Consider the following 22346-nt stretch of genomic DNA (forward strand, 5'->3'; position numbering starts at 1 on the left):
TTTTGGTGATTTACATTTGGAAGAATGATCAATCACGAGATTCCTAATGCATTCCCCTGTGTACCACACTTACTTTTCTCCTCTAGCTTCTTTATCTTGGAGTGAGAAAGTAAATAATATTATTTGGGAGTGAGGAAGTAAATAACAACACAAGTGTCACACTGTGCAAAGAGACATGTTCTTAAACTTGAACATGTCTGCTTGCGTGCAAACTGTGCTGTCCTTGTTGAAGCTGTGAATTAGCAAGATGCAATTTATAAACTCGTCTTTTAACAACTGTGTGCAGCCTGCAGGCCAGGGGAAGAGAATAACACTTACCCTTCTGTGCTCAGCTGAGATAAAGATGAAGTTCAATATTACTAGACCTCAAAGAGGGATGGAAAAGGCAAACCAGATCATCCATGTTCATGGTTTCTGCAAAACCATCAATCGAAACATAAGACATAATTTGCTTTAAAATGACATTTCAGTGCAGGTTCTTTTAAAATCACTCCTCCATCTACTACAATATGATTGTTTCATTTTGCAGAAGAGAATCATTTTCAATGTTGTCATTTTTTTAGAGAGCCTTCTCAATTTAAGCTCAACATGCCCAAAATTAACATCTTTCTGGAATAAGGTGTTTTTTTTTTTCTGTCAAATGGGTAGCATAAGGTTCCAAATCCAATTTTTCTTCATGCATATGCTTCAGATTCAGCTTAAGTGCTTCTTTATTTTGACTTTCAAATTAAGTCACTTTGGAGTTGATGTTTAATTCACACCATTTGTGCAAAGTGTGCGACACAGCTGTAGACAGAGCTCTGATAGCCCAAAGCCTACTTTTTTTTTTTCTTGGACTTGAACGGTTTGTTTCCTACTGCTGCAGCTCAGCGGTAGAGACCCTCCGGCAAGGAGTTCACTCTCAGCAACAGCAGAGCAGCACCGCTGAATCTATATTCTTCACAGGGAGTGATATCTCCCCCCAAAAGAGTGAAAATTGGTGTGGGGGGGTAAGCAAAAAATCATACTTTTTATTTACAGAGCACAGATAGACACACAACACATCAACAGATACCCAGAATATCTGTGGCATTAAAATTTCATGTGAGGAGGGTGACTAGGGAAAAAAAATATTTAAAAAGACTCCTGGGATGTGGAGGATGATATTTTTAAACCGGCTGAGAAACACTGGTTAGTACAGAGGGATTTGTACATTGTGTACCGAAAAGGGAGCTTCTAGATTGATGACAAGTGAAACCCAGTCATTTTCTTTTCCCACAGAACAGAGGGAGGGATCGCCAAGGGGGCCACAATCGGGGTCCTCCTCGACTTAAATAGGAAAACCTTGACATTTTTTATCAACGACGAACAGCAGGGTCCCATAGCCTTCGAGAACGTGGAGGGCCTGTTCTTCCCGGCGGTCAGCCTGAACAGGAACGTGCAGGTAAGCACCGTGCCCCCGCGTGTTCCGGCAGCGCCTGCCCACTCCACTCCAAAGGCGGCCCGCGGGTGGTACATTAATCCCTGAGAGAGGGAAGCCAACCCGGTAAGGCCCAGACCAAGACACGGAGGAAAGGAGAGGGCAAAGGGATCCCCGATGACAACCGAGATGATTCCAGATCAGCATCAGCCCCTTCGTTAAGCTCGGACAGTCTAATTAACAGCAAGTGGGAAGTTGGAACTCAATTCACGGTTTGCTATTGATCGGCCCTGAGGCCGAGTTTCATCCCTAGTAGGAATGAAACTCCTGAACCAGCTGGCTCGAAAACAGATGAAAAAGACTTATGCAAAGCTCCATGAGCGAGCGCTCGAGAGGTGAAGGCATGAGACTGACGTATTAGCATCATTATCAGAAAATCCTGAGCATCTTCTCCGCACTCTTCCTCCGTTCTCTTAGGTGCCACGGGGATAGAAAGCAGTCCCCGCCTGCGGGCCACTTACTTACGATTTACTACAAATGACAAACGAACAGGTTCTTCTCATGCATTCATTCAACAAGCAACTGCTGGGTGCCTTTCATACGTAAGGCACGGTTATTATAATTATTATACGTATTGTTGTTAATCAGTGAAAACAAAACATAAAAATCGTGCCCTTGTTACAGACAGAATCAATAATAAGCACAATGGTGGTGTTAATGACATAGTTAGAAGACAATATGTGCAAAGGAGACCAGGCCAAGGGCAGGGCGAGGAGGGTTGAGAATGCTGGGGTGGGGAAGGCAGCTGCAGTCTCAGTGGGGCTGCTCAGGGTGGGTGGGCCTTACTCCAGTCACAGGTGAGCTGTGTGGAGCCTTCCAGGCAGAGGGGACAACCAGCACAAAGTTTCTAAGGCATAAGGAGCCTCCTGGGAGCAAAAAGGGGCCAAGAGGCCAGGATGGGGGTACAGATCAGAGTCGTGGGGTGCCTGGCAGGCACTGCTAAGTCAAGCTTCCCCTGCCCTTCTCAGCCAGAGCTCTCATTATCAGCTGTTCACCTCATCCAGCAGACAGCTAGGCCGTGGGAATCAAAAGCCTGCAGGCGATTTTTCCTCTGTTCAGAACCACAGTCTTGGGAGCTATCAAAACAAAACAAAACAAAACAAAAAAAATGTTATTTATCAGTGTGTGCAGTAAAAGTGATTGCAACCCAGTGACCTCTGCCCTTCTCTCTTCCTGCAACTAGATGGGGTTTTCTGGGAGGCTGAAATCTAATCTCTCAGAGTTCAGCCTCTACATTGGAAGAAAGGAAACCATAAATTGCCCTAGACGTGAGTCTTAGAAAAACCTCCTTCAAAGTCTTCCACATTTTTCAGCTGGTTCCCCTTCCAAAGAATCTTGTACTCGGTGCTCTCCAGTGTTTTCCAGGATGTCCTGAGTATCTTTAGAGAAAGATCCTTGGGCTGGGGAGACAGGGACAAGAAGGGGAAGAATGACAGTAACGATAGTCCTGCAGGAGACAGTTCCAGCCTCGTCCTCACAGCTGTCCACCGAGGAGGTGCCAGGCCACATAGGAGCCAGGGGAACAGTACAAGTGCCCATGTTTCTTAAACCTGGCAACCACCTATTCTTCCCCCCAACGGAAGGCTCATCCTAATTGGAGTAACTAGTGGACAAGTGATGAGAGAAGGGTTATCCGCTCACCGGTTCTCTACCCATGGATTTGGCAGTGTCACTGCGCCCGGGCCAACAGGCTTTGCTACCTGCAGATCACTGCCCGTGTCTTCAGTCACAAGGAATGCAGCCTTCCCAGGACCCTTAAAAGAGGCAGGTGGATGAGAACCATATTAACAAGTGTCTCCAGGATTTGGGAACCCACCACCGGTGGCCAGGCTCTTAGCACAGGCTGAATTCTACTGGAATTCTCTTTAACGTCTACTAGAATAGACGTTAAAGAACATGAACAGGCCCCCTGTTGAATTAGGGACACATCCACTGTGGCCTGGGGAGGGGCGTGCAGGGAGGGTTCCCGCGTGCCTCCAGGACTCACAGTCTCGTCCCCCAGGTCACGCTTCACACCGGGCTCCCGGTCCCTGACTTCTACTCCAGCAGAGCATCAATAGCCTAAGGATGGGCCGTGGAGGCGCCAGCTGCCCGTTCTTACCTCCGCCCGAGAGCGACGCAGGAGCTCAGCCAGCATTCGGTGGGATGCGGGGTGCCGGAGAGCTGGAAGCAGAGGGCGAGGAGGAGAGGAAAGCTGGTCCCACGTCTTCATGCCCCTCAGCTCTGCTCTGCCCCTTCCTTTCCAACCTCTCTCCTGCTCTGATGCCTGCGTTCACTTCCGAGTCCGGCAACTCTCACCAAGAAAGGACCCAGACGGCCCACCGTGGCACTTGGTTTCCACTCCCAGATTTTGCTTTTATTTTACATAGTTTTTTTTTTTTTGTAGGTGAGTTATATTTTGTTTCTTTTCTGATCACGTTATTGGTGACTTACTGAACTGTTACTGCCAAGAAAATATTCTCCCGATAACCTTTTTCTTAAGCTCTCTGACAAAGAGGTTGTAGAGAGAGGTGGGGAAGAATCAGGTGAATCTGGAGCTTGCAGTTTACCTCCTAGAAGTTTCTTGCTGTTACCTCTCATGCAGTGCTAGCCCTGCATAGCTAATCTTTGAGAGGTGGGCAGAGTGAATGCAGCATTGAGAAGTTTTACTATCCTGTGAAGCACAAAAATATCAGCCACATGGCTACACAAAGGTTCACAGCAGGTAGGATCATTAGGATAACTGGGTCATTGGGACAGGCCAACCCTGGTCATTGAAACAAACTAGAAAATCTCTAGACATAGGCAGACCAGGGGATTTATGATTTGGTTCATTTATTTAATCTAAGTTTTTAACTGAGAACCTACTAAAGACCAGGCACTGTTCTAAACAATGGAGACACAGTGGTGAACACAGGTGTGGTTACTGCCCTTCTGGAGCTTATATTCTCATAGGAGAGCAAACCAAAAATAATACAATTACAAATTGTTATAGGTACTAGAAAAGGAAATAAACATGGGGCAAAGAGGCTCATTGGCAAGATCTCTCAGATCTCCAAGGAAGATGCTAAAAATCTACCCATTCTGGCCATGGCACCGGAAACATACCAACTCAATGCCTTTTCAGCTACACTATTTTAATTATGGTACCTGCTGCCATTCATCACAGAGCCCTCCTTTGGCAGAAATGATGTCGGCATTCTTATTTGTTAATGCTGCAATGACACAAAGCCTTAACAATAAATGTGAAAAAAAAAAAGTAGTGACCAGAGAGAGAACCCATTTTCAGTAATGGGGGATCTTAATTTGCAGTCCACGGCATCCCCATTCTCAGGATAAACACACTTGTCTCCATGTATATCTGTGCCTGTTACAAATGACAAACCCATCCACTCTGCTGCCATTCACAACCTAACTTTCTGGAGTAGTTCAAATCATGTTTGGAAGAAAATGAAATTGTATGTCATTGCTATGACCAATAGCAGAACAATAATTCTTATTACTTCTCTATAGAGATAGACTTACATAGGTACCTTCAGATTCTTTAGTTTGACATGAAGCTTTAGAAAATGTAGAACATGGAAAGAGGTTCTGATAACATTGTCTACATATCTGCCAGTGAGCCAAGAAATTCCACGTGAACAAACAAGAATAACAGAAAAATGAGAAGAGGTATGTTGGGAAAGCTAACCAACTAAAGTTTTGGCAAGAAGTAATATGTGTAAATAGCTAATTATTTCCTTTTGTGCTTTATTTAGATCATTTCTATCAGTTACAGTGTTTTTCTAGTTTAAGTGTACCTAATTTATTGAATGGGTGCTATCCTGTTTATGTCCATCTGGTTTCTTGGCTACAGAAAAACTCTGTTGCAGGACAACACTAGTTTGATATTTGATTTACTCTCCGATGAGACTCGATGGCTGGGCCGCTGTAGACTCATAGCTACTCTTGTTCTTTATTAAATTCATCCTGCTAAGTAGATTTCTAGTGACTTGTAACACATAGTTTACACAGAATTGCCATTGTAGATGCATACAGCTACTGTACTAGAAAAAAATGGGTATTCCCAGTGTGCCAATAAAAGATTTTTATGAGACAATATCCTGTGTCTCTTGAGAATTTCTTAGCTTTCGTCTATTGGGGATGACAATTCACCTTTGTCAGAGCAATAGGTCTTCAGTCAAGTGTAATTGGAAATTCCTCCAGAGTTCTTTTTTTTTTTTCCTCCAGAGTTCTTGAAAGCACTTGGTCTTCACCTGATTTCCTTGAGAACCCTAATACTGCCTCCTGGTGGTACCTACATACCTCCTGAACCTTAACTTCTTCATGTGAAACATCTATAGTTTAGATGCTGTGTGGGTCTACCTCCAAATCTCAGAAACTTACTTTCACAAACCTACTCCTGAAAAAGGCCATAAACTTGTACTACAAAGTATAGGGTCACTGACTTTTTCAAATCTGGTTTCTTCAACATTACTTTGAATGACTGAACATTAAGATTGTTTTTAAATAATCACAACAGGGACGCCTGGGTGGCTCAGTTGGTTAAGTGTCCACCTTCTGCTCAGGTCATGATCCCAGGGTCCTGCGATAGAATCCCACATTGGGCTCCCTGTTCAGTGGGGAGCCTGCTTCTCCCTCTGCCCCTCCCCCCTGCTTGTGCATACTCTTTCTCTCAGAGAAATGAATAAAATATTTTATAAATAAATAATCACAACTGTACTGATTTCCTTTACACTGTCATTACGCTTTAAAAAAAAGATTTATTTATTTATTGGAGAGAAAGAGTGCAAGCAGGGGGGGTGGGGCAGAGGGGGAGGGAGAGAAAATCCCAAGCAGACTCCCCACTGAGCACAGAGCCCAACTTGGGGCCTCCATCTCACAACCCCAAGATCATGACCTGAGCTGAAACCAAGAGTTCGATGCTCAACTAACTGACTGAGCCACCCAGGCACCCCTATCATCACCCTTATAAAATGAGCTGGGGTTTTTTCGTGGGTTTGTTTGTTTTTTTAAGGAAAAAATATCTCCTACAAGCACCTAATCCACCGTATGACATCAGAACGCCACACTAGGAAACTGGCAGCTGCGCCTGCTCTGTGTTCACCAGGTTTCCACATCCGTTTCCTCACCCACTACCCTTTGTCTTCTATGGGTCCCTTCACTGTGGTGGTTTTCTTCCCTCCTATTCTCTAAGAGAACATGTTAGCAGCTTTCTACTCTTCTCATGGCAGTGAGGTTAATGGAACTTCTGATTCCTGGCATTGCCTCATGGGAACAAAGAAGTGATTTGCAAGATATCATCCTATTTTCGGGAAGTGAAATCCTTTTTTTCTGCCTCTAATGTGCACATTAATCTTTTGCTTATCTATTCAGCTCACTGATAAGAAAGGAGGATTTTCTGTTGAATCAGGATTTTGATCATGAATCAAAGCAACTATAGTAATTAAAGAAGTTCTCAGATCACACTACTTTGTAATCTATACGAATACACTAAAGACACCTGCACATATCTTCAAATATATGTGCCAGCTACTTCCACTGGTGTTTAGGGAAGCCTGAGTCTGACATGATACATCATAGGTAACTGAGACTTCCTAAATCGTGTCTTTATCCAAAGAACCAGTGTTTGGGATACACACAGAAGCTGAGGTATTGGAAAAGACTGAACAGTGAAGGCCCCTAATTAAATGCACAGAAAGATCAGTGGAGTTTTCAGATGTATTATCTGTACCACTCTGCCACAGCTGTGCTAAGAAAAGCTTCAGGTAAGAACTAGATAGCACAGAACTAGTAGTGATAGTTGCATGGCCTTGTAATTGTTAAATCACTGAATTATACACTTTGAAAGGCTGAAGGGCCATGTTTGACAAGACCAGGATCTCCCTATAGCCTCCCTCCAACTACACCCCAGTCTGTTCCTATTTCCCCCAGGCTGTCCTCTGAGATAAAGCCCAAGGCAGAAGAAAGGGTTTCAGGGACCTAGGAGCAGATCTCCTGACCCTACTTTTTCCTTCCCATATTCCCTTGGTGGTGAAAGGGCTTTGATTTGCTTCCTCTTCCTATATGGTGAAGACGGCCTCTCCATTTTATTCTGAACCTTTCTGACATGGACTTTAACTTGTCCCTTTCCTGAAAGGCCGGGGTGGTGGAAAAAGTAGAAAACCTGACTCCCGTTAAGGAAGCTCTTACCCCCAGTGGTTATGAATCTTACTCATATTTTTCTTCCTTCTCCCACCAGGTAAAAATAAATGTTCACCATGAAATCTAGAAGAGTTGATATTTTGGTTGGTGGTTCTTGCCCTTTCTCCACCAATATATTTGTCTAAAATCTCTAATAACGAATATAATAAATTACTATTCCACTAATAAGGATGGCTGAATATTCTATTTTAATTATTTGTTAACAACTTACAAACCATCTTTTGATATATAGCCACCATTTGTAATATGTAAAATAAAGCATACAGCTAAAGAAACCATCTTGATGAGAGAAACTTCATGAAGGTATGAACCAGTGGACTGACCACCCTGGCTAAAATTCTCTGGTAAGGATTGTGTGTTCAATCATGCATTTCTTTGAGTTCTGCACAAAGAAAGGAGCACAACATGAGATCACACATAAATAAGTACTTTGTGCAATAGAGAGGAAAGACGGGTTCAATGTGAGTATTAATTATTAAATAACCTCTATACTCTGCCTTATCAGACAACCCTGAGAGGAGAAAAGTGTAGTGACAGAGCAGCATCTGGGGGTCACTGTCTAATTTCTGGTCCTGGCCCCATGTTGTGCCAGCTGTTGCTCAGGAGCATGGAATGAAAGCTCACCCACATTTTCCACAGTCTAAAGTAGAGGTAACAATAGAATGGTTTTGAGGGTTAGATCAAATAATATGTGTAAAACACTCTGGACAGTACCTGGCCCATGATGAGTGCTTTGAAGTGTTAGGGATTATTCGTTTGTGTGCAGACTCTTCATAATGCCACTATCCCATCCCCTCCCTTTTTTATTACTAACATCTCAACTGAGTGTCAATAATGATTCATATTCCTGGGACAACTATCTATGGAACTTGACAAAATGTTAAATTCATTTGTTAAATGAATAGAAGACTGTAGGCAAGGACATTCTGAGCAAAAGCAGTCACTTAATTCGTATGACACATTAAAATCTATTTTCAAAGCCACAGTAATCAAAATGGCATACTATTACTAAAATCAACTACAACTCAAAAATAGAGATTTTAATAGATATTGAGCAGAGAATCAGGAAGGAGGAAATGAAAATTATTCGGCATTGTTGAAAAATATTTGAAAATTGGCTAGCTATTTGGAAAGCAAAATTATATTCTTAATCATACCTACATTCCAGATATTAAGGTGTTAAACAAAATATTTAGAACTTTAATAAACCAGAAGAGATTACAAATATTCATCTGATCTTTCTCAAGGAGGTTTAAATCACTGTAAATTACTTTATATAATAGGCTTATTAATTTTCTAAAACTCCTCTCCAAATTATACTTTACATTTTGGTTCCTCTTTTGTTATCCCTGCCTATATATCATGCCCATCTGTTTTCTTCTTTAATTAACAGGGCCCATCTTTATCCTGCCTAAACCTACTTCTAGTACTATAGATTTATCAGCTGCATTGATTTATTATGTCATTATTTAACAAACTACTTTTAAGGAAAGATGAAGGTATTAAATATTAACTACTCTGCATTCTGGTTTTGGCCTGTATTTTCAACCTAGGAGTTAATAAGTGTATAATGAGAAAGTTGTCTGAGGTAAATGAGGATCCTAATGCTTCCTTCCTTAATGAGGATTTCCACATAAGATCTGTGAAAAGAACACTCCACTCAATATATTTTCCTATTGCCCTGGTGGACAATGTGGATGTCAGATGTGAAGAAATAAGTCTCCAGTCTTATTGATTGGCAGGCTGAAAATGATGAGCAGGTGAAGGTTAAGTGCAGTTTCTCATGAATTTGGTTTCTTTGTTGGCAATGCGATAGTCTATACAAACATGCAGACTTTAATATTTAGATATAGTGATGGGCTTGCTCAGACCTGATAGACCAGCAGGAAAAAAAATCACAAGTATCTATCAGAAAGAAATCAGTCAATCTTAGAAACTTGTGAGGATCAGCCAAAACTCTATGCCACTATTAACTTTCAAGTTTTCAAGATTTCAACTAAGACCAAGTATTGAAATGTAGTGCAGTTACCACCTGCAATAAATACTCAGACTGCGTGTAAGCTGCTTGTCTATCATCCAATCCTTCCTCGATTTTAAGAGAATCTGAGATCTGTTCTCCATGCCTTGGGAATGGGTAGAGAGAAGATCCCACTGGATCAGACAACACACTCAAGGCCAGTCCTGGAGCATTTGGGATGCCAAATCAGGGGCTCAAAGGGGACAACAGGTGCAGGCTCATTGACAAGGAGCTTCAGATGCATTCCGCACATGATTTTTACTCTTTAGAGGTCTCAGCTGTCAGGCTTCATCTTTAAGCCCCTTGTCAGGTTTCTGGCAGTAACTAGAGGAAACGTCATCACTGGGACACATTCCTAGTAGGAACTACCAAAGGTGCTATTAAGGGCAACAAAGGAATGTCCGTTTTCTACAAAAATGGGTCTGACCCAATATATTTTTCATGGTCTGAAGCTTCCTGGGGCTAGGCTAATAATAACAAAACAATATCATATTTCCTTCTTTTTCAGATGCAAAGATTTTTTTTTCCACACGTTAACATCTCTGCAATTAAGACACATCTCACATGTGTCAAAAGAATCTCACCAGCCACTGGTACGGCAGTGCTTCTCAACCTCCACTGCACATTGAAATCATCTAAAGAATTTTAGAAACAGTGATACCGGGATACTACATTAATTGGCTTGGCATTCAGCCTGAGAATGTGGGATTTTTTCAAGTTGCCCAGATGATTCTGGTGTGCAGTCAGGCATGAGAAGGCAGAGGTAGAGAGAGAATGTGTGGATGGCATATACACACAGTTTGCACTGTCTATATGTCTGGGAAATTAATAAGATGTAGGGGTGGGTCAGTTCTTTGGCCTGTTGCTTCTGGGAAGTTATCTGCACTGGTAGGTGGTAAATTTATTTATTTTTACTATTTTTAAATTTTAATTCCAGTATAACCAACATGTAGTGTTATATTAGTTTCAGGTGTACAGGTAGCTGGTAAACTTAAATTCACATGACAATTATCAGTTAAGAGGTCTTTCAAGGGGGATCCCTGGGTGGCTCAGCAGTTCAGTGCCTGCCTTTGGCCCAGGGCGTGACCCTGGAGTCCTGGGACCGAGTCCCGCATCGGGCTCCAGGCATGGAGCCTGCTTCTCCCTCTGCCTGTGTCTCTCTCTCTCTCTCTCTCTCTCTCTCTCATGAATAAATAAAATTTTTTAAAAAGAGGTCTTTTAAGGACAGCCCCGGTGGCGCAGCGGTTTGGCGCAGCCTGGGGTGTGATCCTGGAGACCTGGGATCAAGTCCCACATCGGGCCCCCTGCATGGAGCCTGCTTCTCCCTCTCCCTCGGCCTGTGTCTCTGCCTCTCTCTGTGTGTCTATGAATAAATAAATAAAATCTTAAAAAAAAAGAGGTCTTTTAAAAGATTCTACTATAATGCAAAATATAGAAAAAATAGAAAACAGAAAAAATTTAGTGTATGCACAAAATTAATAACCATACACTGGATTCTGTGATTGAAAGCAGTAAAAATTGCCAAAATTCTGAGAAAAGATTACAAGATTTTCAATTGTTGGGACCAATTGATGTATCAAAAACTATCATGTCCAAATCTGTCAAAAGCGTCCAGCTATTTCCCAGAAAAGCTCTTTACTTAGAGTTACTTATAATTCAATTCGCAGCAATAATACAATGTAGCCAAAAGGGAAATGCAAACAAACTAACAAACTACCACATAACCCACAAAATTCTTTGACGGGTTTAAATTATTCTGCTGCATCACAAAGATGCTAACAAGGTCCAGATTATCAGCAGAGGTTACCATTATATTACATGGAACAGCCCATGGCCACCACACTTGATAGGCATTTTTTTTTTTTTGATAGGCATTTTTGATGCCAGGTATGATTGCATTCTGAAAAAGGAAACAGCATGTATTTGTAGAGATAAAGTATGATGTTGCAAATAGTTTTTGTAGATTTGTTTTAATTTATTTTAATTTTTTAAAGATTTTATTTATTTACTCATGAGAGACACAGAGAGAGAGGGGCAGAGACACAGGCAGAGGGAGAAGCATGCTCCATGTAGGGAGCCCGACATGGGACTCCATCCCAGGTCCCCAGGATCACGCCCCAGGCTGAGAGCAGTGCTAAACCACTGAGCCACTGGGGTTGCCCGATTTGTTTTCATTTAATGTTGTATTTGATTTTGGTTTTCTCCAGAAGCACTAATATGAAGCCAGTGGCACATTTTACAATCTCTGACAAAAGCTTCTTACAATTGAGAAATACTCTAATAATATTGGTAGCCGTATATTCAACCTCATTGTTTTCCATGCAATGTACCAAAGACTTGCTTAATCTTCATCCTACTTATACATTTTTGTTATTAGCATTTTAGAAATGGGAAAATTGATGCACAAAGAGCTTAAGTAACTTACCTAAGGTCACACAGCAAGCGTTAGAGCCAAGATTGAAATCCAGACAGCCTAATACCAAAGCCTATGTATGCTCTTCATTAACCACTTAGTCATAGGACACAAGATTGCTCTACCCAGGGTGTACTACATACAACACACTCACTCATATTTAATGAGCACCTATTAAGTGCCACATGCTATGAAATGCTAGCGATACCAGTAAACAAAGTAGACAAGGTCTCTAGCTTCTTAGACATGATATTCTAACCAGGAAATGCAAATAATAAGTAAGTAAATAAAACAAGAGATAATTTTAAATACTAGTATCAGAAATTGAACAGGCTAATGAGATGGAAAGCTTTGGAGTGTCAGCATTTGCCTCTCCGAGCAGGTGGCATTTGAGCAACAGAGCAATGGGCAATGGCAGAGGGCTCAAGGTGGGAACAAGTTCCGTGTGTCCAAGGAGCTAGAGAGCAATGCAGCGCAGCTGGCCTGTGGTGAGAGGGGGCGCAGCGCCAGGTGAGCTCGGGAGCTGAGCAGGGCTAGACCACCGAGGCTCTCGCAGGCCACATACACCAGAGAGGAGTCTGGTTACAAAAAAATGGAACCTGACTCTGGCTGACCTCAAGGCACAGATAGAAGGTACTAGAATGGTAGCTCAGAAAGATGGGAACCAGAGCAGAAAGTGATGAGCAGTTGGCCTTCTCTGGCTCTTTCCCATCTTGTTCTCTCTGCTCAAGATTTGATTTCCAAAAAGAGTATGATTTTGCTTGGGTCCTGTGTCTGACTCTTGGCTGAAGGACAGCAGAACACCATGACTCAGGATCCAAGCCACCACGTTCGATCTGAGTGCTGTTTCCAGAAAAGTGGGGGTGGGTGCTGGCAGCAAAATGAGCAAAGGAAAGTGACAGTTATATCTATGCAGTGATTTGAGTGAATGAATGCTGTTTAAATCTGTGCCTTTAATTACTGGGATATGTTCTTTTTTTACAAAAGCAAATATTTTAGAAATAGCAGGAAGCCAACTGATTTAGCTCAAAAAACAACAGAACTTCCACAGCTCAGTTGAAACTGAGGCCAGAGCCGATTTTACCTAATACATCTTTTCCAAGAAATGAACACAAGATATCACTGCCTCTAAGCTACTCAGAACTGAACTGGGAATTTTTTTTTCTCATAGCATAAAAATCCACATAGCTGATAAAAAAAAAACTTTTTTGAAATTTGGGGAGCAAGTACATACCTATATCAACACTACAGGAGTTTCAAGAAGAGCAGAAAAACCATACAAATGTGCATGTCCCATTGGAGGTGAGGATTTCTAGTGCTGAAAGCAGCACAACCAAGTAGTACTGAGGACAGAGACCCTCAGATTCTTCTTGAATCCAAGGGAGTCAAATTTGTCTTAGGACCAACCCCTGTTCAAACGTAGTTAATGTAAAATGAGAAACTAGAACAACTTGAAAGAGACCAAGTCAGCGGAAGTGGTGCCAATAGCACAGAATGGGACACTAAATATGATAATGATGAGTGAAGAATCGCACCCTCTATTAACAAACTGGTGTATGAAAATATCAATGGGCTATCTATCCCTAGTGCCTCAGGGGTCAGGAGAGGTCATTTAACATCTGGCATTATTACTTCAGTTACCCAGAATATCAATACTTCAGCTCAGAGAAGAACTGTGTTATTAAACTATGAAAATTTATCATCTTTGCCTCCTATCTAGGAAGCGCCCAAGCTAAGTAGGGATGAAGATGACAACTTTGGACCATAGATCCCATCTCTAAAGGGCCACCATACTAATCTAGATCCAGATCATAACTGTAAATACAGAGAATGTAAGAGTGCCAGCAAGTGCTTACAAAATGGAATATTCAGGACATCGGGACTGTATGCTGACAGTCTTTAACTTTGATATCAGATGCCCAAGTTTAGAACACAGGGAGCTCAATTACATACAGGTTGACTTGGAAGGTGGCAGTGACTCTGACAACTGTCAGACTCCAAAAACGCCTACCGTTGCCCTTCCACAGACCCCTACCAGGCACACACAGTTGCATGCTGTGATAGACATCAAGAGGAGAAAAAAAAAAAAAAAGAGGAGAGAGCTGCTGCTCTATCAGATTTGCAGAAAGTACTGCCACGAGATGCCGGTGCATCTAGGAAGACCAGACATAACAGTACTGATCTGTCCATGTGAGCCTGGAAAGCAGTACATTGTTTGCACCTTTGTGAAGTTTTGAAAAATGAAGCTGCAAGTGCTCCATTGTCATTTTTAAACACTAACTCCTTTTATTGACTGATAAGATTTTTTTTCTATTTCATGTGCTTCTTTAATTGAAGGGAATTAATGTAGAGCAGATACTCATTAAAGCACACTAACTTCAGTATATACTACTCAGTACCATACAGCAGCATTCTCATTTTCACATGCCTATTTAAAATGAGAGTTGAGGGCACCTGAGTGGCTCAGTCAGTTAAGCGTCTTACTCTTGATATTGGCTCAAATCATGATCTCAGGGTCATGAAATCAAGCTCTGTGTTAGGCTCTGCGCTAAGGATGGAGCCTGCCCAGGATTCTCTCCCTCTCTCTCTCTCTCTCTCTGCCCCTCCCCCTGCGCTCTCTCTCTCTCTCTCTCTCTTTCAAAAATTAAAATAAAATGAAGTCAGTGACATGCTGGCTGATTTTTATCAATATTCTGGACTTAGCACATAGCACTCATGTCTAAGTCATGGTTAGACATTTTATAAAACCTCTTGATAATATGCATTGCTAACAGATAACTCTAGGCTTTGAAAGTAATATTTGTAGATTCACTATTCATGGTAAGTGGCCTTCAGCATGTAACATGAGCATTCCTTTATTTCATTAAATTGTAGGCCTTTTGACTTGAGCCAAAACATATGTAAAGGAAATAGAAGTACCACACCTCCTTATATACCAGTCAGCTCCTTTACATTCTGCATTACTAGAAAGAGTCCGATATTCATGAATATGGTTTGGTCTTTGTGTGTTGAAAGGCATGAAGGGACAAGATTTCCTGTTTACTCATTTCATGATACCTTTTGAAGGACATGCTCAGATATCTTACTCAGAATTATATCACACTCAAGAATCAGTCTCAGATCACTTTACCCAAAAACATTTGGAATCTGAACCATAAACTCTTGAAAGTTCCTCTCCTGTAGATTATTAACAATAATATTTTCTGGAGGCATTTGTGCCATCAGGTAACCATTTGCCTTCAGTTTTCTCCTTTGGTGTTGGGATGTCTCATTTTGCTGCTTAACGTCTTAAAATGTTTGAGTTTGTAACATCATAAAAGCCATATACAAAAGACCCACAGCTAATATCTTCAATAGGGAAAAACTGAGGGCTTTTCCTCTATGGTCAGGAACAAGTTAGTAATGTCAACTCTCACCATTACTCTTTAACATGGTACTGGAAGTCTTAGCCTCAGCAATCAGACAACAACAACAACAAAATAAAAGGTATCTAATTCAGCAAGGAAGAAGTCTTTCAAACTTTCACTATTTGCAGGTAACATGATACTCTATTTAGAAAACCCAAAAGATTCCACAAAAATAATTGCTGGAACTAATACATGAATTCAACAAAGTAATAAGAAATAATGTACAGAAATCTGTTGTATTTCCATGCACCAATAATGAAAGAACAGAAAAAGGAATCTATTCCATTTACAATTGCACCAAAACCCATAAGATACCTGGGAATAAACCTAACCAAAGAGATAAAAGATCTGTACTCTGAAAACTATAGAACACTTATGAAGAAATTGAAGAGGACCCCCCAAAATGGAAAATCATTCTGTGCTCATGGATTGGAAGAACAAACATTATGAAAATGTCTATACTACCCAAAGCAATCTACACATTTAATGGAATCCCTATCAAAGCACCACTAGCTTTTTTCACAAAGCTAGAACAAACAATTCTAAAATTTGTGTTTTTTTAAGATTTTATTTATTTATTCACAAGAGACATACACACAGAGAATGGCAGAGACATAGACAGAGGGAAGAGAAGAGGTTCCATTCAGGGAACCCAATATGGGACTCAATCTTGGGATTCCAGCATCAAACCCTGAGCTGAAGGCAGATGCTCAACCACTGAGCCACCCAGGTGTCCCAACAATCCTAAAATTTGTAGAGAATCACAGAAGACCCCGAATAACCAAAGCAATCCTGAAAAAGCAAAGCTGAAGGCATTGCAATTCTGGACTTCAAACTGTATTACAAAACTGTGGTCGGGACGCCTGGGTGGCTTAGCAGTTGAGCATCTGCCTTTGGCTCAGGTCCTGATCCCACAGTCCGGGGATCAAGTCCCGTATGGGGCTCCCTGTGAGGAGTTGCTTCTCCCTCTGTCTATGTCTCTGCCTCTTTGTGTCTCTCATGAATAAATAAATAAAATATTTTTTTATAAACTGTGGTCATCAAGACAGTATGGTACTGGCACAAAAACAGACATATAGATCAATGGAACAGAACAGAAAACCCAGAAATGACTACAACTATATGCTCAACTAATCTTCAACAAAGCAAGAAAGACTATCCAATGGAAAAAAGACAGTCTCTTCAAAAAATGGTATTGGGAAAACTGGACAGCCCGATGCCGAAGAATAAAACTGGACCATTTTCTTACACCATATAAAAAAATAAATTCAAAATGGAAGAAAGACCTAAATGTGAGACAGGAGTCCATCAAAATCCTAGAGGAGAACACAGGCACTAACTCTTTGACCTTGGCTGGAGCAACTTCATGCTAGACACGTCACAGGAGGCAAAGGAAACAAAGGCAAAGTTGTACTGGGACTTCATCAAGATAAAAAGTTCCTGCACAGCAAAGGAAACAGTCAACAGAAATAAAAGGCAGGGTACAGAATGGGAGAATATATTAGTAAAAGACATATCTGATAAAGCTTTAGTATCCACAATCTATAAAGAACTTATCAAACTCAACACCCAAAAAACAAATAATCCGAAAAGATTGGATCCAAAAATCCAATAAAGAAATGGGCAGAAGACATGAATAAACATTTTTCCAAAGAAGACGTCCAGATGGCTATCAAAACATGAAAAGATACTCAACATCACTCATCATCAGGGAAATACAAGTCAAAACCATGATGAGATACCACCTCATGACTCTCAGAATGGCTAAAATTAACACAGGAAACAACAGATGTTGGTGAGGATGCAGAGAAAGGGAACACTCTTACATGTTGGTGAGAATGCAAAGTGGTGCAGCCACTCTGAAAAATAGTATGGAGGTTCCTCAGAAAGTTAAAAATGGAACTACCTTAATATTCTGCAATTGTACTACTGGATATTTACTGATTACTGGATATTACTAAATACAGATTCAAAGGGGTACATACACCACGATATTTATAGCAACATTATCAACAATAGCCAAACTATGGAAAGAGCCCAAATTTCTATCGACTGATGAATGGATTAAGATGTGGCATGTACAAACGATAAAATATTAGTCATCAAAAAAAATGAAATCTTGCCATTCACAATGACATGAATGCAGCTAGAGTACATTATGCTAAGCAAAATAAGTCAGTCAGAGAAAGACTAATTCTATATGATTTCATTCATGTGTGGAATTTAAGAAACAAAACAGATGAACATATGGGAAGGGGAAAAAAGAGAAGGAAGCAAACCATGAGAACTTCTTTTTCAAAGATTAATTAATTTATTACTTTAGAGAGAGAGCGCATGCACAGGGGGCAAGAGGCAGAGGAAGAGGGAGGGAGAGAATCTCAAGCAGACTCCCTGCTGGGCACGGAGCCCAACAATGGGCTCATTCTCACAACCTCAAGAACATGACCTGGGCCAAAATCAAAAGTTGGATGCTTAAACAACTGAGCCACCCACCTGCCCCAAGACTTAGTTGTAGAGAACAAACTGAGGCATCCTGGAGGGGAGGTTGGTGAGGGATGGACTAAATGGGTGATGGATAGGGAAGGCACTTGTTGTCATGAGCACTGGGTGTTGTATGTAAGTGATGAATCACTAACTTCCACTTCAGAAACCAGTATTACACTGTATGTTAAGGAACTAGAATTTAAATAAAATTATTTAAAAATAAAAATAAGTGATGGCTGGGTGGCTCAGTGGTTGAGAGTCTGCCTTTGGCTCAGGGCATGATCCTGGAGTCCGGGATCGAGTCCCACATCGGGCTTCCTGCATGGAGCCTGCTTCTCCCTCTGCCTGTGTCTCTGCCTCTCTCTGTGTCTCTCATGAATAAACAAATAAAATTTTAATAAATAAATAAATAAATAAATAAATAAATAAAAATAAAATGTTTGAGTTTGTATATACTTTTGAAATTGGATTATGTAATCATTGTTTAGTTTTCATTTTTGTCAAATTGTGGTTTTGAAGGCTCATTTGCAACTCACTGTTATTCTATAACATGCTTGTCCTCGTCCCATATTTATTTATATGCTGTTTACTTTTTAAGTTGATAAAAACATTAACTTAATTTGAAAAAAAAAACATTTTAAATCATTCTTTGGATCTTGCCGGTCTGAAAATCTGTCTCAACATGGATTCTTGAGTGAGTCACAAAAACCAGGTTTCCCACCCACATTAACCACTTCATTAGATATAACCTTAAACCAGGTAATTAACCTCAATAAGCCTTAATTTGTTATAAACTGGAGATAATAGTACCTACATGATATAATAGTTATAAGGATTAAGTGAAAAAATAAGTGACATGCCTAATATAGTATCTCATCGGGATTCCTCTTGGTTAAGCTCTTGCAGATCCTAGCAATGCAGAATGGTCAGTATGTAATTAAATACACCTTGCTATTATACTTACAATGTGGATGAGGAAGGGGAAAAGGTTTGCAAAGTATTTTAGCCTTGAATAACTTTACGAGATTTTCATTCCTTTAGTATTGTTCACACCGATGTTTCTTAGGGTAAGTAATTGTTAATGGCAATTGTTACTGTGCTCACAATGTACCAAGCACTATTCTAAACACTTGCCATTTATTAACTCACTTAACCGATATAACAGCCCTATGAGGTTGGCATTATTGTTGTCCTCCATTTTAAAGATGAGGAAATTAAAGCAAATAAAGTTTGTGTAAGTTACCCAGAGTCACACAGCTGGTACGTGATAGAGCTGTGTGATTGGAAACCCCACATGTCGGTTCTGGGGCTTTCACTCCTAACCATTCTGCTCTACTTTCCAAATAGGAAAGAAGCACTAATCCACATATACCCTCAGTGGGATGCCCAGCTTCCTCCCTTACATGCAAAGTTGTTTCACTTGGGGTATGGAATAACAAATTACAACTCCAATTTTAAAATTACATGTGTTTTGTGGATCCTCAAAAATAGATTTAAAGAGTTTTCAAGTGTTTTTTTTTTTTTTTGAGTTTTCAAGTTTTAAGTCTTGTTAGAAAAATACTTTATGTGAATTAATTCTTGGAGGACAGGGACCTGTCTTTTTTAGCATTATTCCAATAGGAAACAACCATTTCCTATATGCTTCCTTAGACACATGAACAAATGAGCCACAACTACCTATGTACACTCCTTTAACACTTGATATTGGCCAAGTTTCTCAGCTCCATCTGTTCATGCAAGTGGCACACATGGCATGAAGATGTTATCAACTGGAATCAGATAGTGATATGGGATTAGAGGGACATAAGTCTTCTTTTCCTGGAATGGATTAAGATGGTTTATCTCCAAGTATTTGACTATTTTAGATACCTCTTTTAAGTGGAATCATGTAGTGTTCTCTCTTCTGAAACTGGCTTATTTCACTCAGTATCATGTCACCAAGATTCATCCATTCTGTTCAACAGAATTCAGTTCTTTTTAAGGCTGAATAATATTCCAATGTACATATATACCATATTTTTTTATCCATTCATCTGTAGACAGACATTTAGGTTGTTTCCATATCTTGGGTATTATGAATAATGCTGCATTGAACATGGAAGTGCTAAAATATATACAGTCAAGGAGTAGAATGGTGGTTGCTATAGGCTGGGGGAAGTAGGGAGGGGGAAGTGCTAATCATTGGGCATAAAGTTTCAGTTAAATGATATGAATGAGTTTTAGAGACCTGCTATACAACGTTGTACTTATAGTTCACAATATTGTGTTGTACACTTAAAAATTTGTCAAGAGAGTAGTTCTCATGTTAAATGTTCTCACTACAATAAAATTTAATTCTTTTAAAGGACTTGGAGAAATTCGGATAGAGACCTGGTCTCCCTGCACCCTGGCCTTTGGCTTTGGCCCTCTCAGAGGATCACCAAAGTAGTGTAAAAAGGATTTCTTGTTTAGGCTCACTCCCATCCAGTGTCTGGGAGGATTAAGACCAAAGCCAACTCCAGGAAAATTTTCAAAGTAAACAAGATATCTCTTTGGTAACCTGTCACTGTCCTTTCCATTCATCCCTCCTCACCAGAAATACAGTATCCCAAGTATGGAAAGCTTCCAACAGCTGCAACTTAACCCCATCCCTACCTCAGGAACCATATTTAGCTCAATCTTTCCTCTACTTCCCTCACTAATCAAATCTCCCAGCCTTCAATTTCGAGGTTATTGCCGTATCAGGGTAATAATCTCCAATACAACTTCTTGCAAATTCCCACGTAGATATTCATATGAGCTTCTTGAAATATAAAATTTCAACAAAAGAAATCCTGTCCACCATTTGGCAGGACCTAAAAACCATCTAGCCCCATGTCAGCCCAAAGGGGGCTGGACTGTGGAACATCAGATGCAAAGAGAACTGATTGAAACAAAGAGACTCCACCCTCTGGGACAGAGCCACTGGGTGCCTGGAATGGACAGAGAAAGTGTGTGAGTTACCCTGTTATCAGTACCCAGCTCAGAAATCCAGGGCCTGAGTACACAAAATAATACCCAGAGAGCTATGTCCCGGTGCTCCTAACAGGGCACCACCTCTTCTTTTTGTTTCCACTCAGCACTATACCTCTCAGAACACCCATAGTTGGAGGCAGAGTGGGTGTACCCTGCCATGGAAGTGATGCTGGCACAAGAAGGCTTGAGGCAGGAAGATCTCCAGAGGTCAGCCATGCTAAGGGTGTTTTGCTAATATTCTTGTTGAGGAAAATTACCTTTCTTACTGAAACAGAACAAAAGGAAGGGAAGCTTAAAATTTTTTAAGCTGTCACTATTGCTACATTGAGGACACTGTGGACAACTGCTCTGAGGGAAAACTGCTTTTTTTTTCCTTTTTTTTTTTTTTTTTGTTTGTTTGTTTTTTGTTTTGTTGTTATTGTTGTTTTATTAAAATACTTTAAGGGAAACTCACAACAAGGATAGATGACTGAGAGAATGTGGAGCTAAATTGTTCTGTGCTGTAACATGAGTGTTTCATGTTTGGGCAGATAGGTTTGGGTTTGCTTGTTCATTTTATTTTAAGAGACTTCTTTTTCCTCCTGGAAGCCCAGAGATTGCAGTTGGGGATCTCAAGGGAAAGAGGAGATGAAAAAAGCCACTCTGCTCTAAAAGGGTGGTCTCTAAGAACATGGAAGCAGAACAGGATTCAAGGAAAGAACCAGCTAGAAATAAACTCCTTCTGACAGTGTGGCTGATGGTCTTTGTGCACAATGATATCAGATCACCAATTTCAAGATATTTCAGGTGCTTGTGTGGCTCAGTGATTGAGCGTCTGCCTTCGACTCAGGTCGTGATCCTGGGATCCTGAGATTGAGCTCTGAGGGAGAATCAGCTTCTCCCTCTGCCTGTGTCTCTTTCTGTGTGTGTGTGTGTGTGTGTGTCTCATGAATAAATTAATAAATAAATAATAAAAAAGATATTTCCTGTGTTGTGACAGGATTCTCTTCTATTACCACCCTCCTTGCCAAGTCTTTAAAGACTCTTTTTTTTTTCTTCAGATGCTTAACTCCTATAAACTAGTGCCAGTTTTAAGTGAGAAGTGTCTCAGTGTTTGAGACCAAGTGATTTGGGATTAGAGAGTAAACCAAAATGCTCAGGATTGATTGAGAATAAGCCAGGACCCAAGCAACACATTTCTTCTAACACATACGGTGCTCTCAATAAGAAGAGCTCTATAAATAAAAATATCTCCATTTTATTACATATTTGTACATATTTTTAAGATTTCCTCTGTTTCCTGTATTAACTCTCTCTCTTTTGTGGGTCAGTTCTGTCTATTGAATCCATGCCTATCATGCTTTTGGTCTGCCTTGTTTTAGTTATATTTGTGTTGAGGTATATTGAACT

General features: G+C 40.6%; 1 protein-coding gene and 1 pseudogene across 14 annotated transcripts in view; both read left to right on the top strand.

Moving 5' to 3' along the window:
• Window positions 1-5539, top strand: part of TRIM9 (tripartite motif containing 9) — a 108818-nt gene extending 103279 nt beyond the window's left edge. For 8 of the 14 annotated variants that reach the window (XM_041758234.1, XM_041758242.1, XM_041758237.1 and 5 more), the window contains 2 exons: window positions 1261-1423; window positions 3462-5539. In XM_041758234.1, coding sequence (XP_041614168.1) covers window positions 1261-1423; window positions 3462-3524 — 226 coding nt within the window. In that variant the 3' untranslated portion in view covers window positions 3525-5539. Of the gene's footprint in view, window positions 1-1260 lie in introns of all 14 variants that reach the window. The other 6 variants (XM_041758232.1, XM_041758240.1, XM_041758233.1 and 3 more) reach the window with 1 other exon arrangement.
• Window positions 5540-9135: 3596 nt separating this feature from the next.
• LOC121492542 lies at window positions 9136-14266 on the top strand (annotated as a pseudogene).
• Window positions 14267-22346: the final 8080 nt, after the last annotated feature.

The sequence above is a fragment of the Vulpes lagopus genome, chromosome 6 (assembly GCF_018345385.1).
Source record: "Vulpes lagopus strain Blue_001 chromosome 6, ASM1834538v1, whole genome shotgun sequence".
NCBI lineage: Eukaryota > Metazoa > Chordata > Mammalia > Carnivora > Canidae > Vulpes > Vulpes lagopus.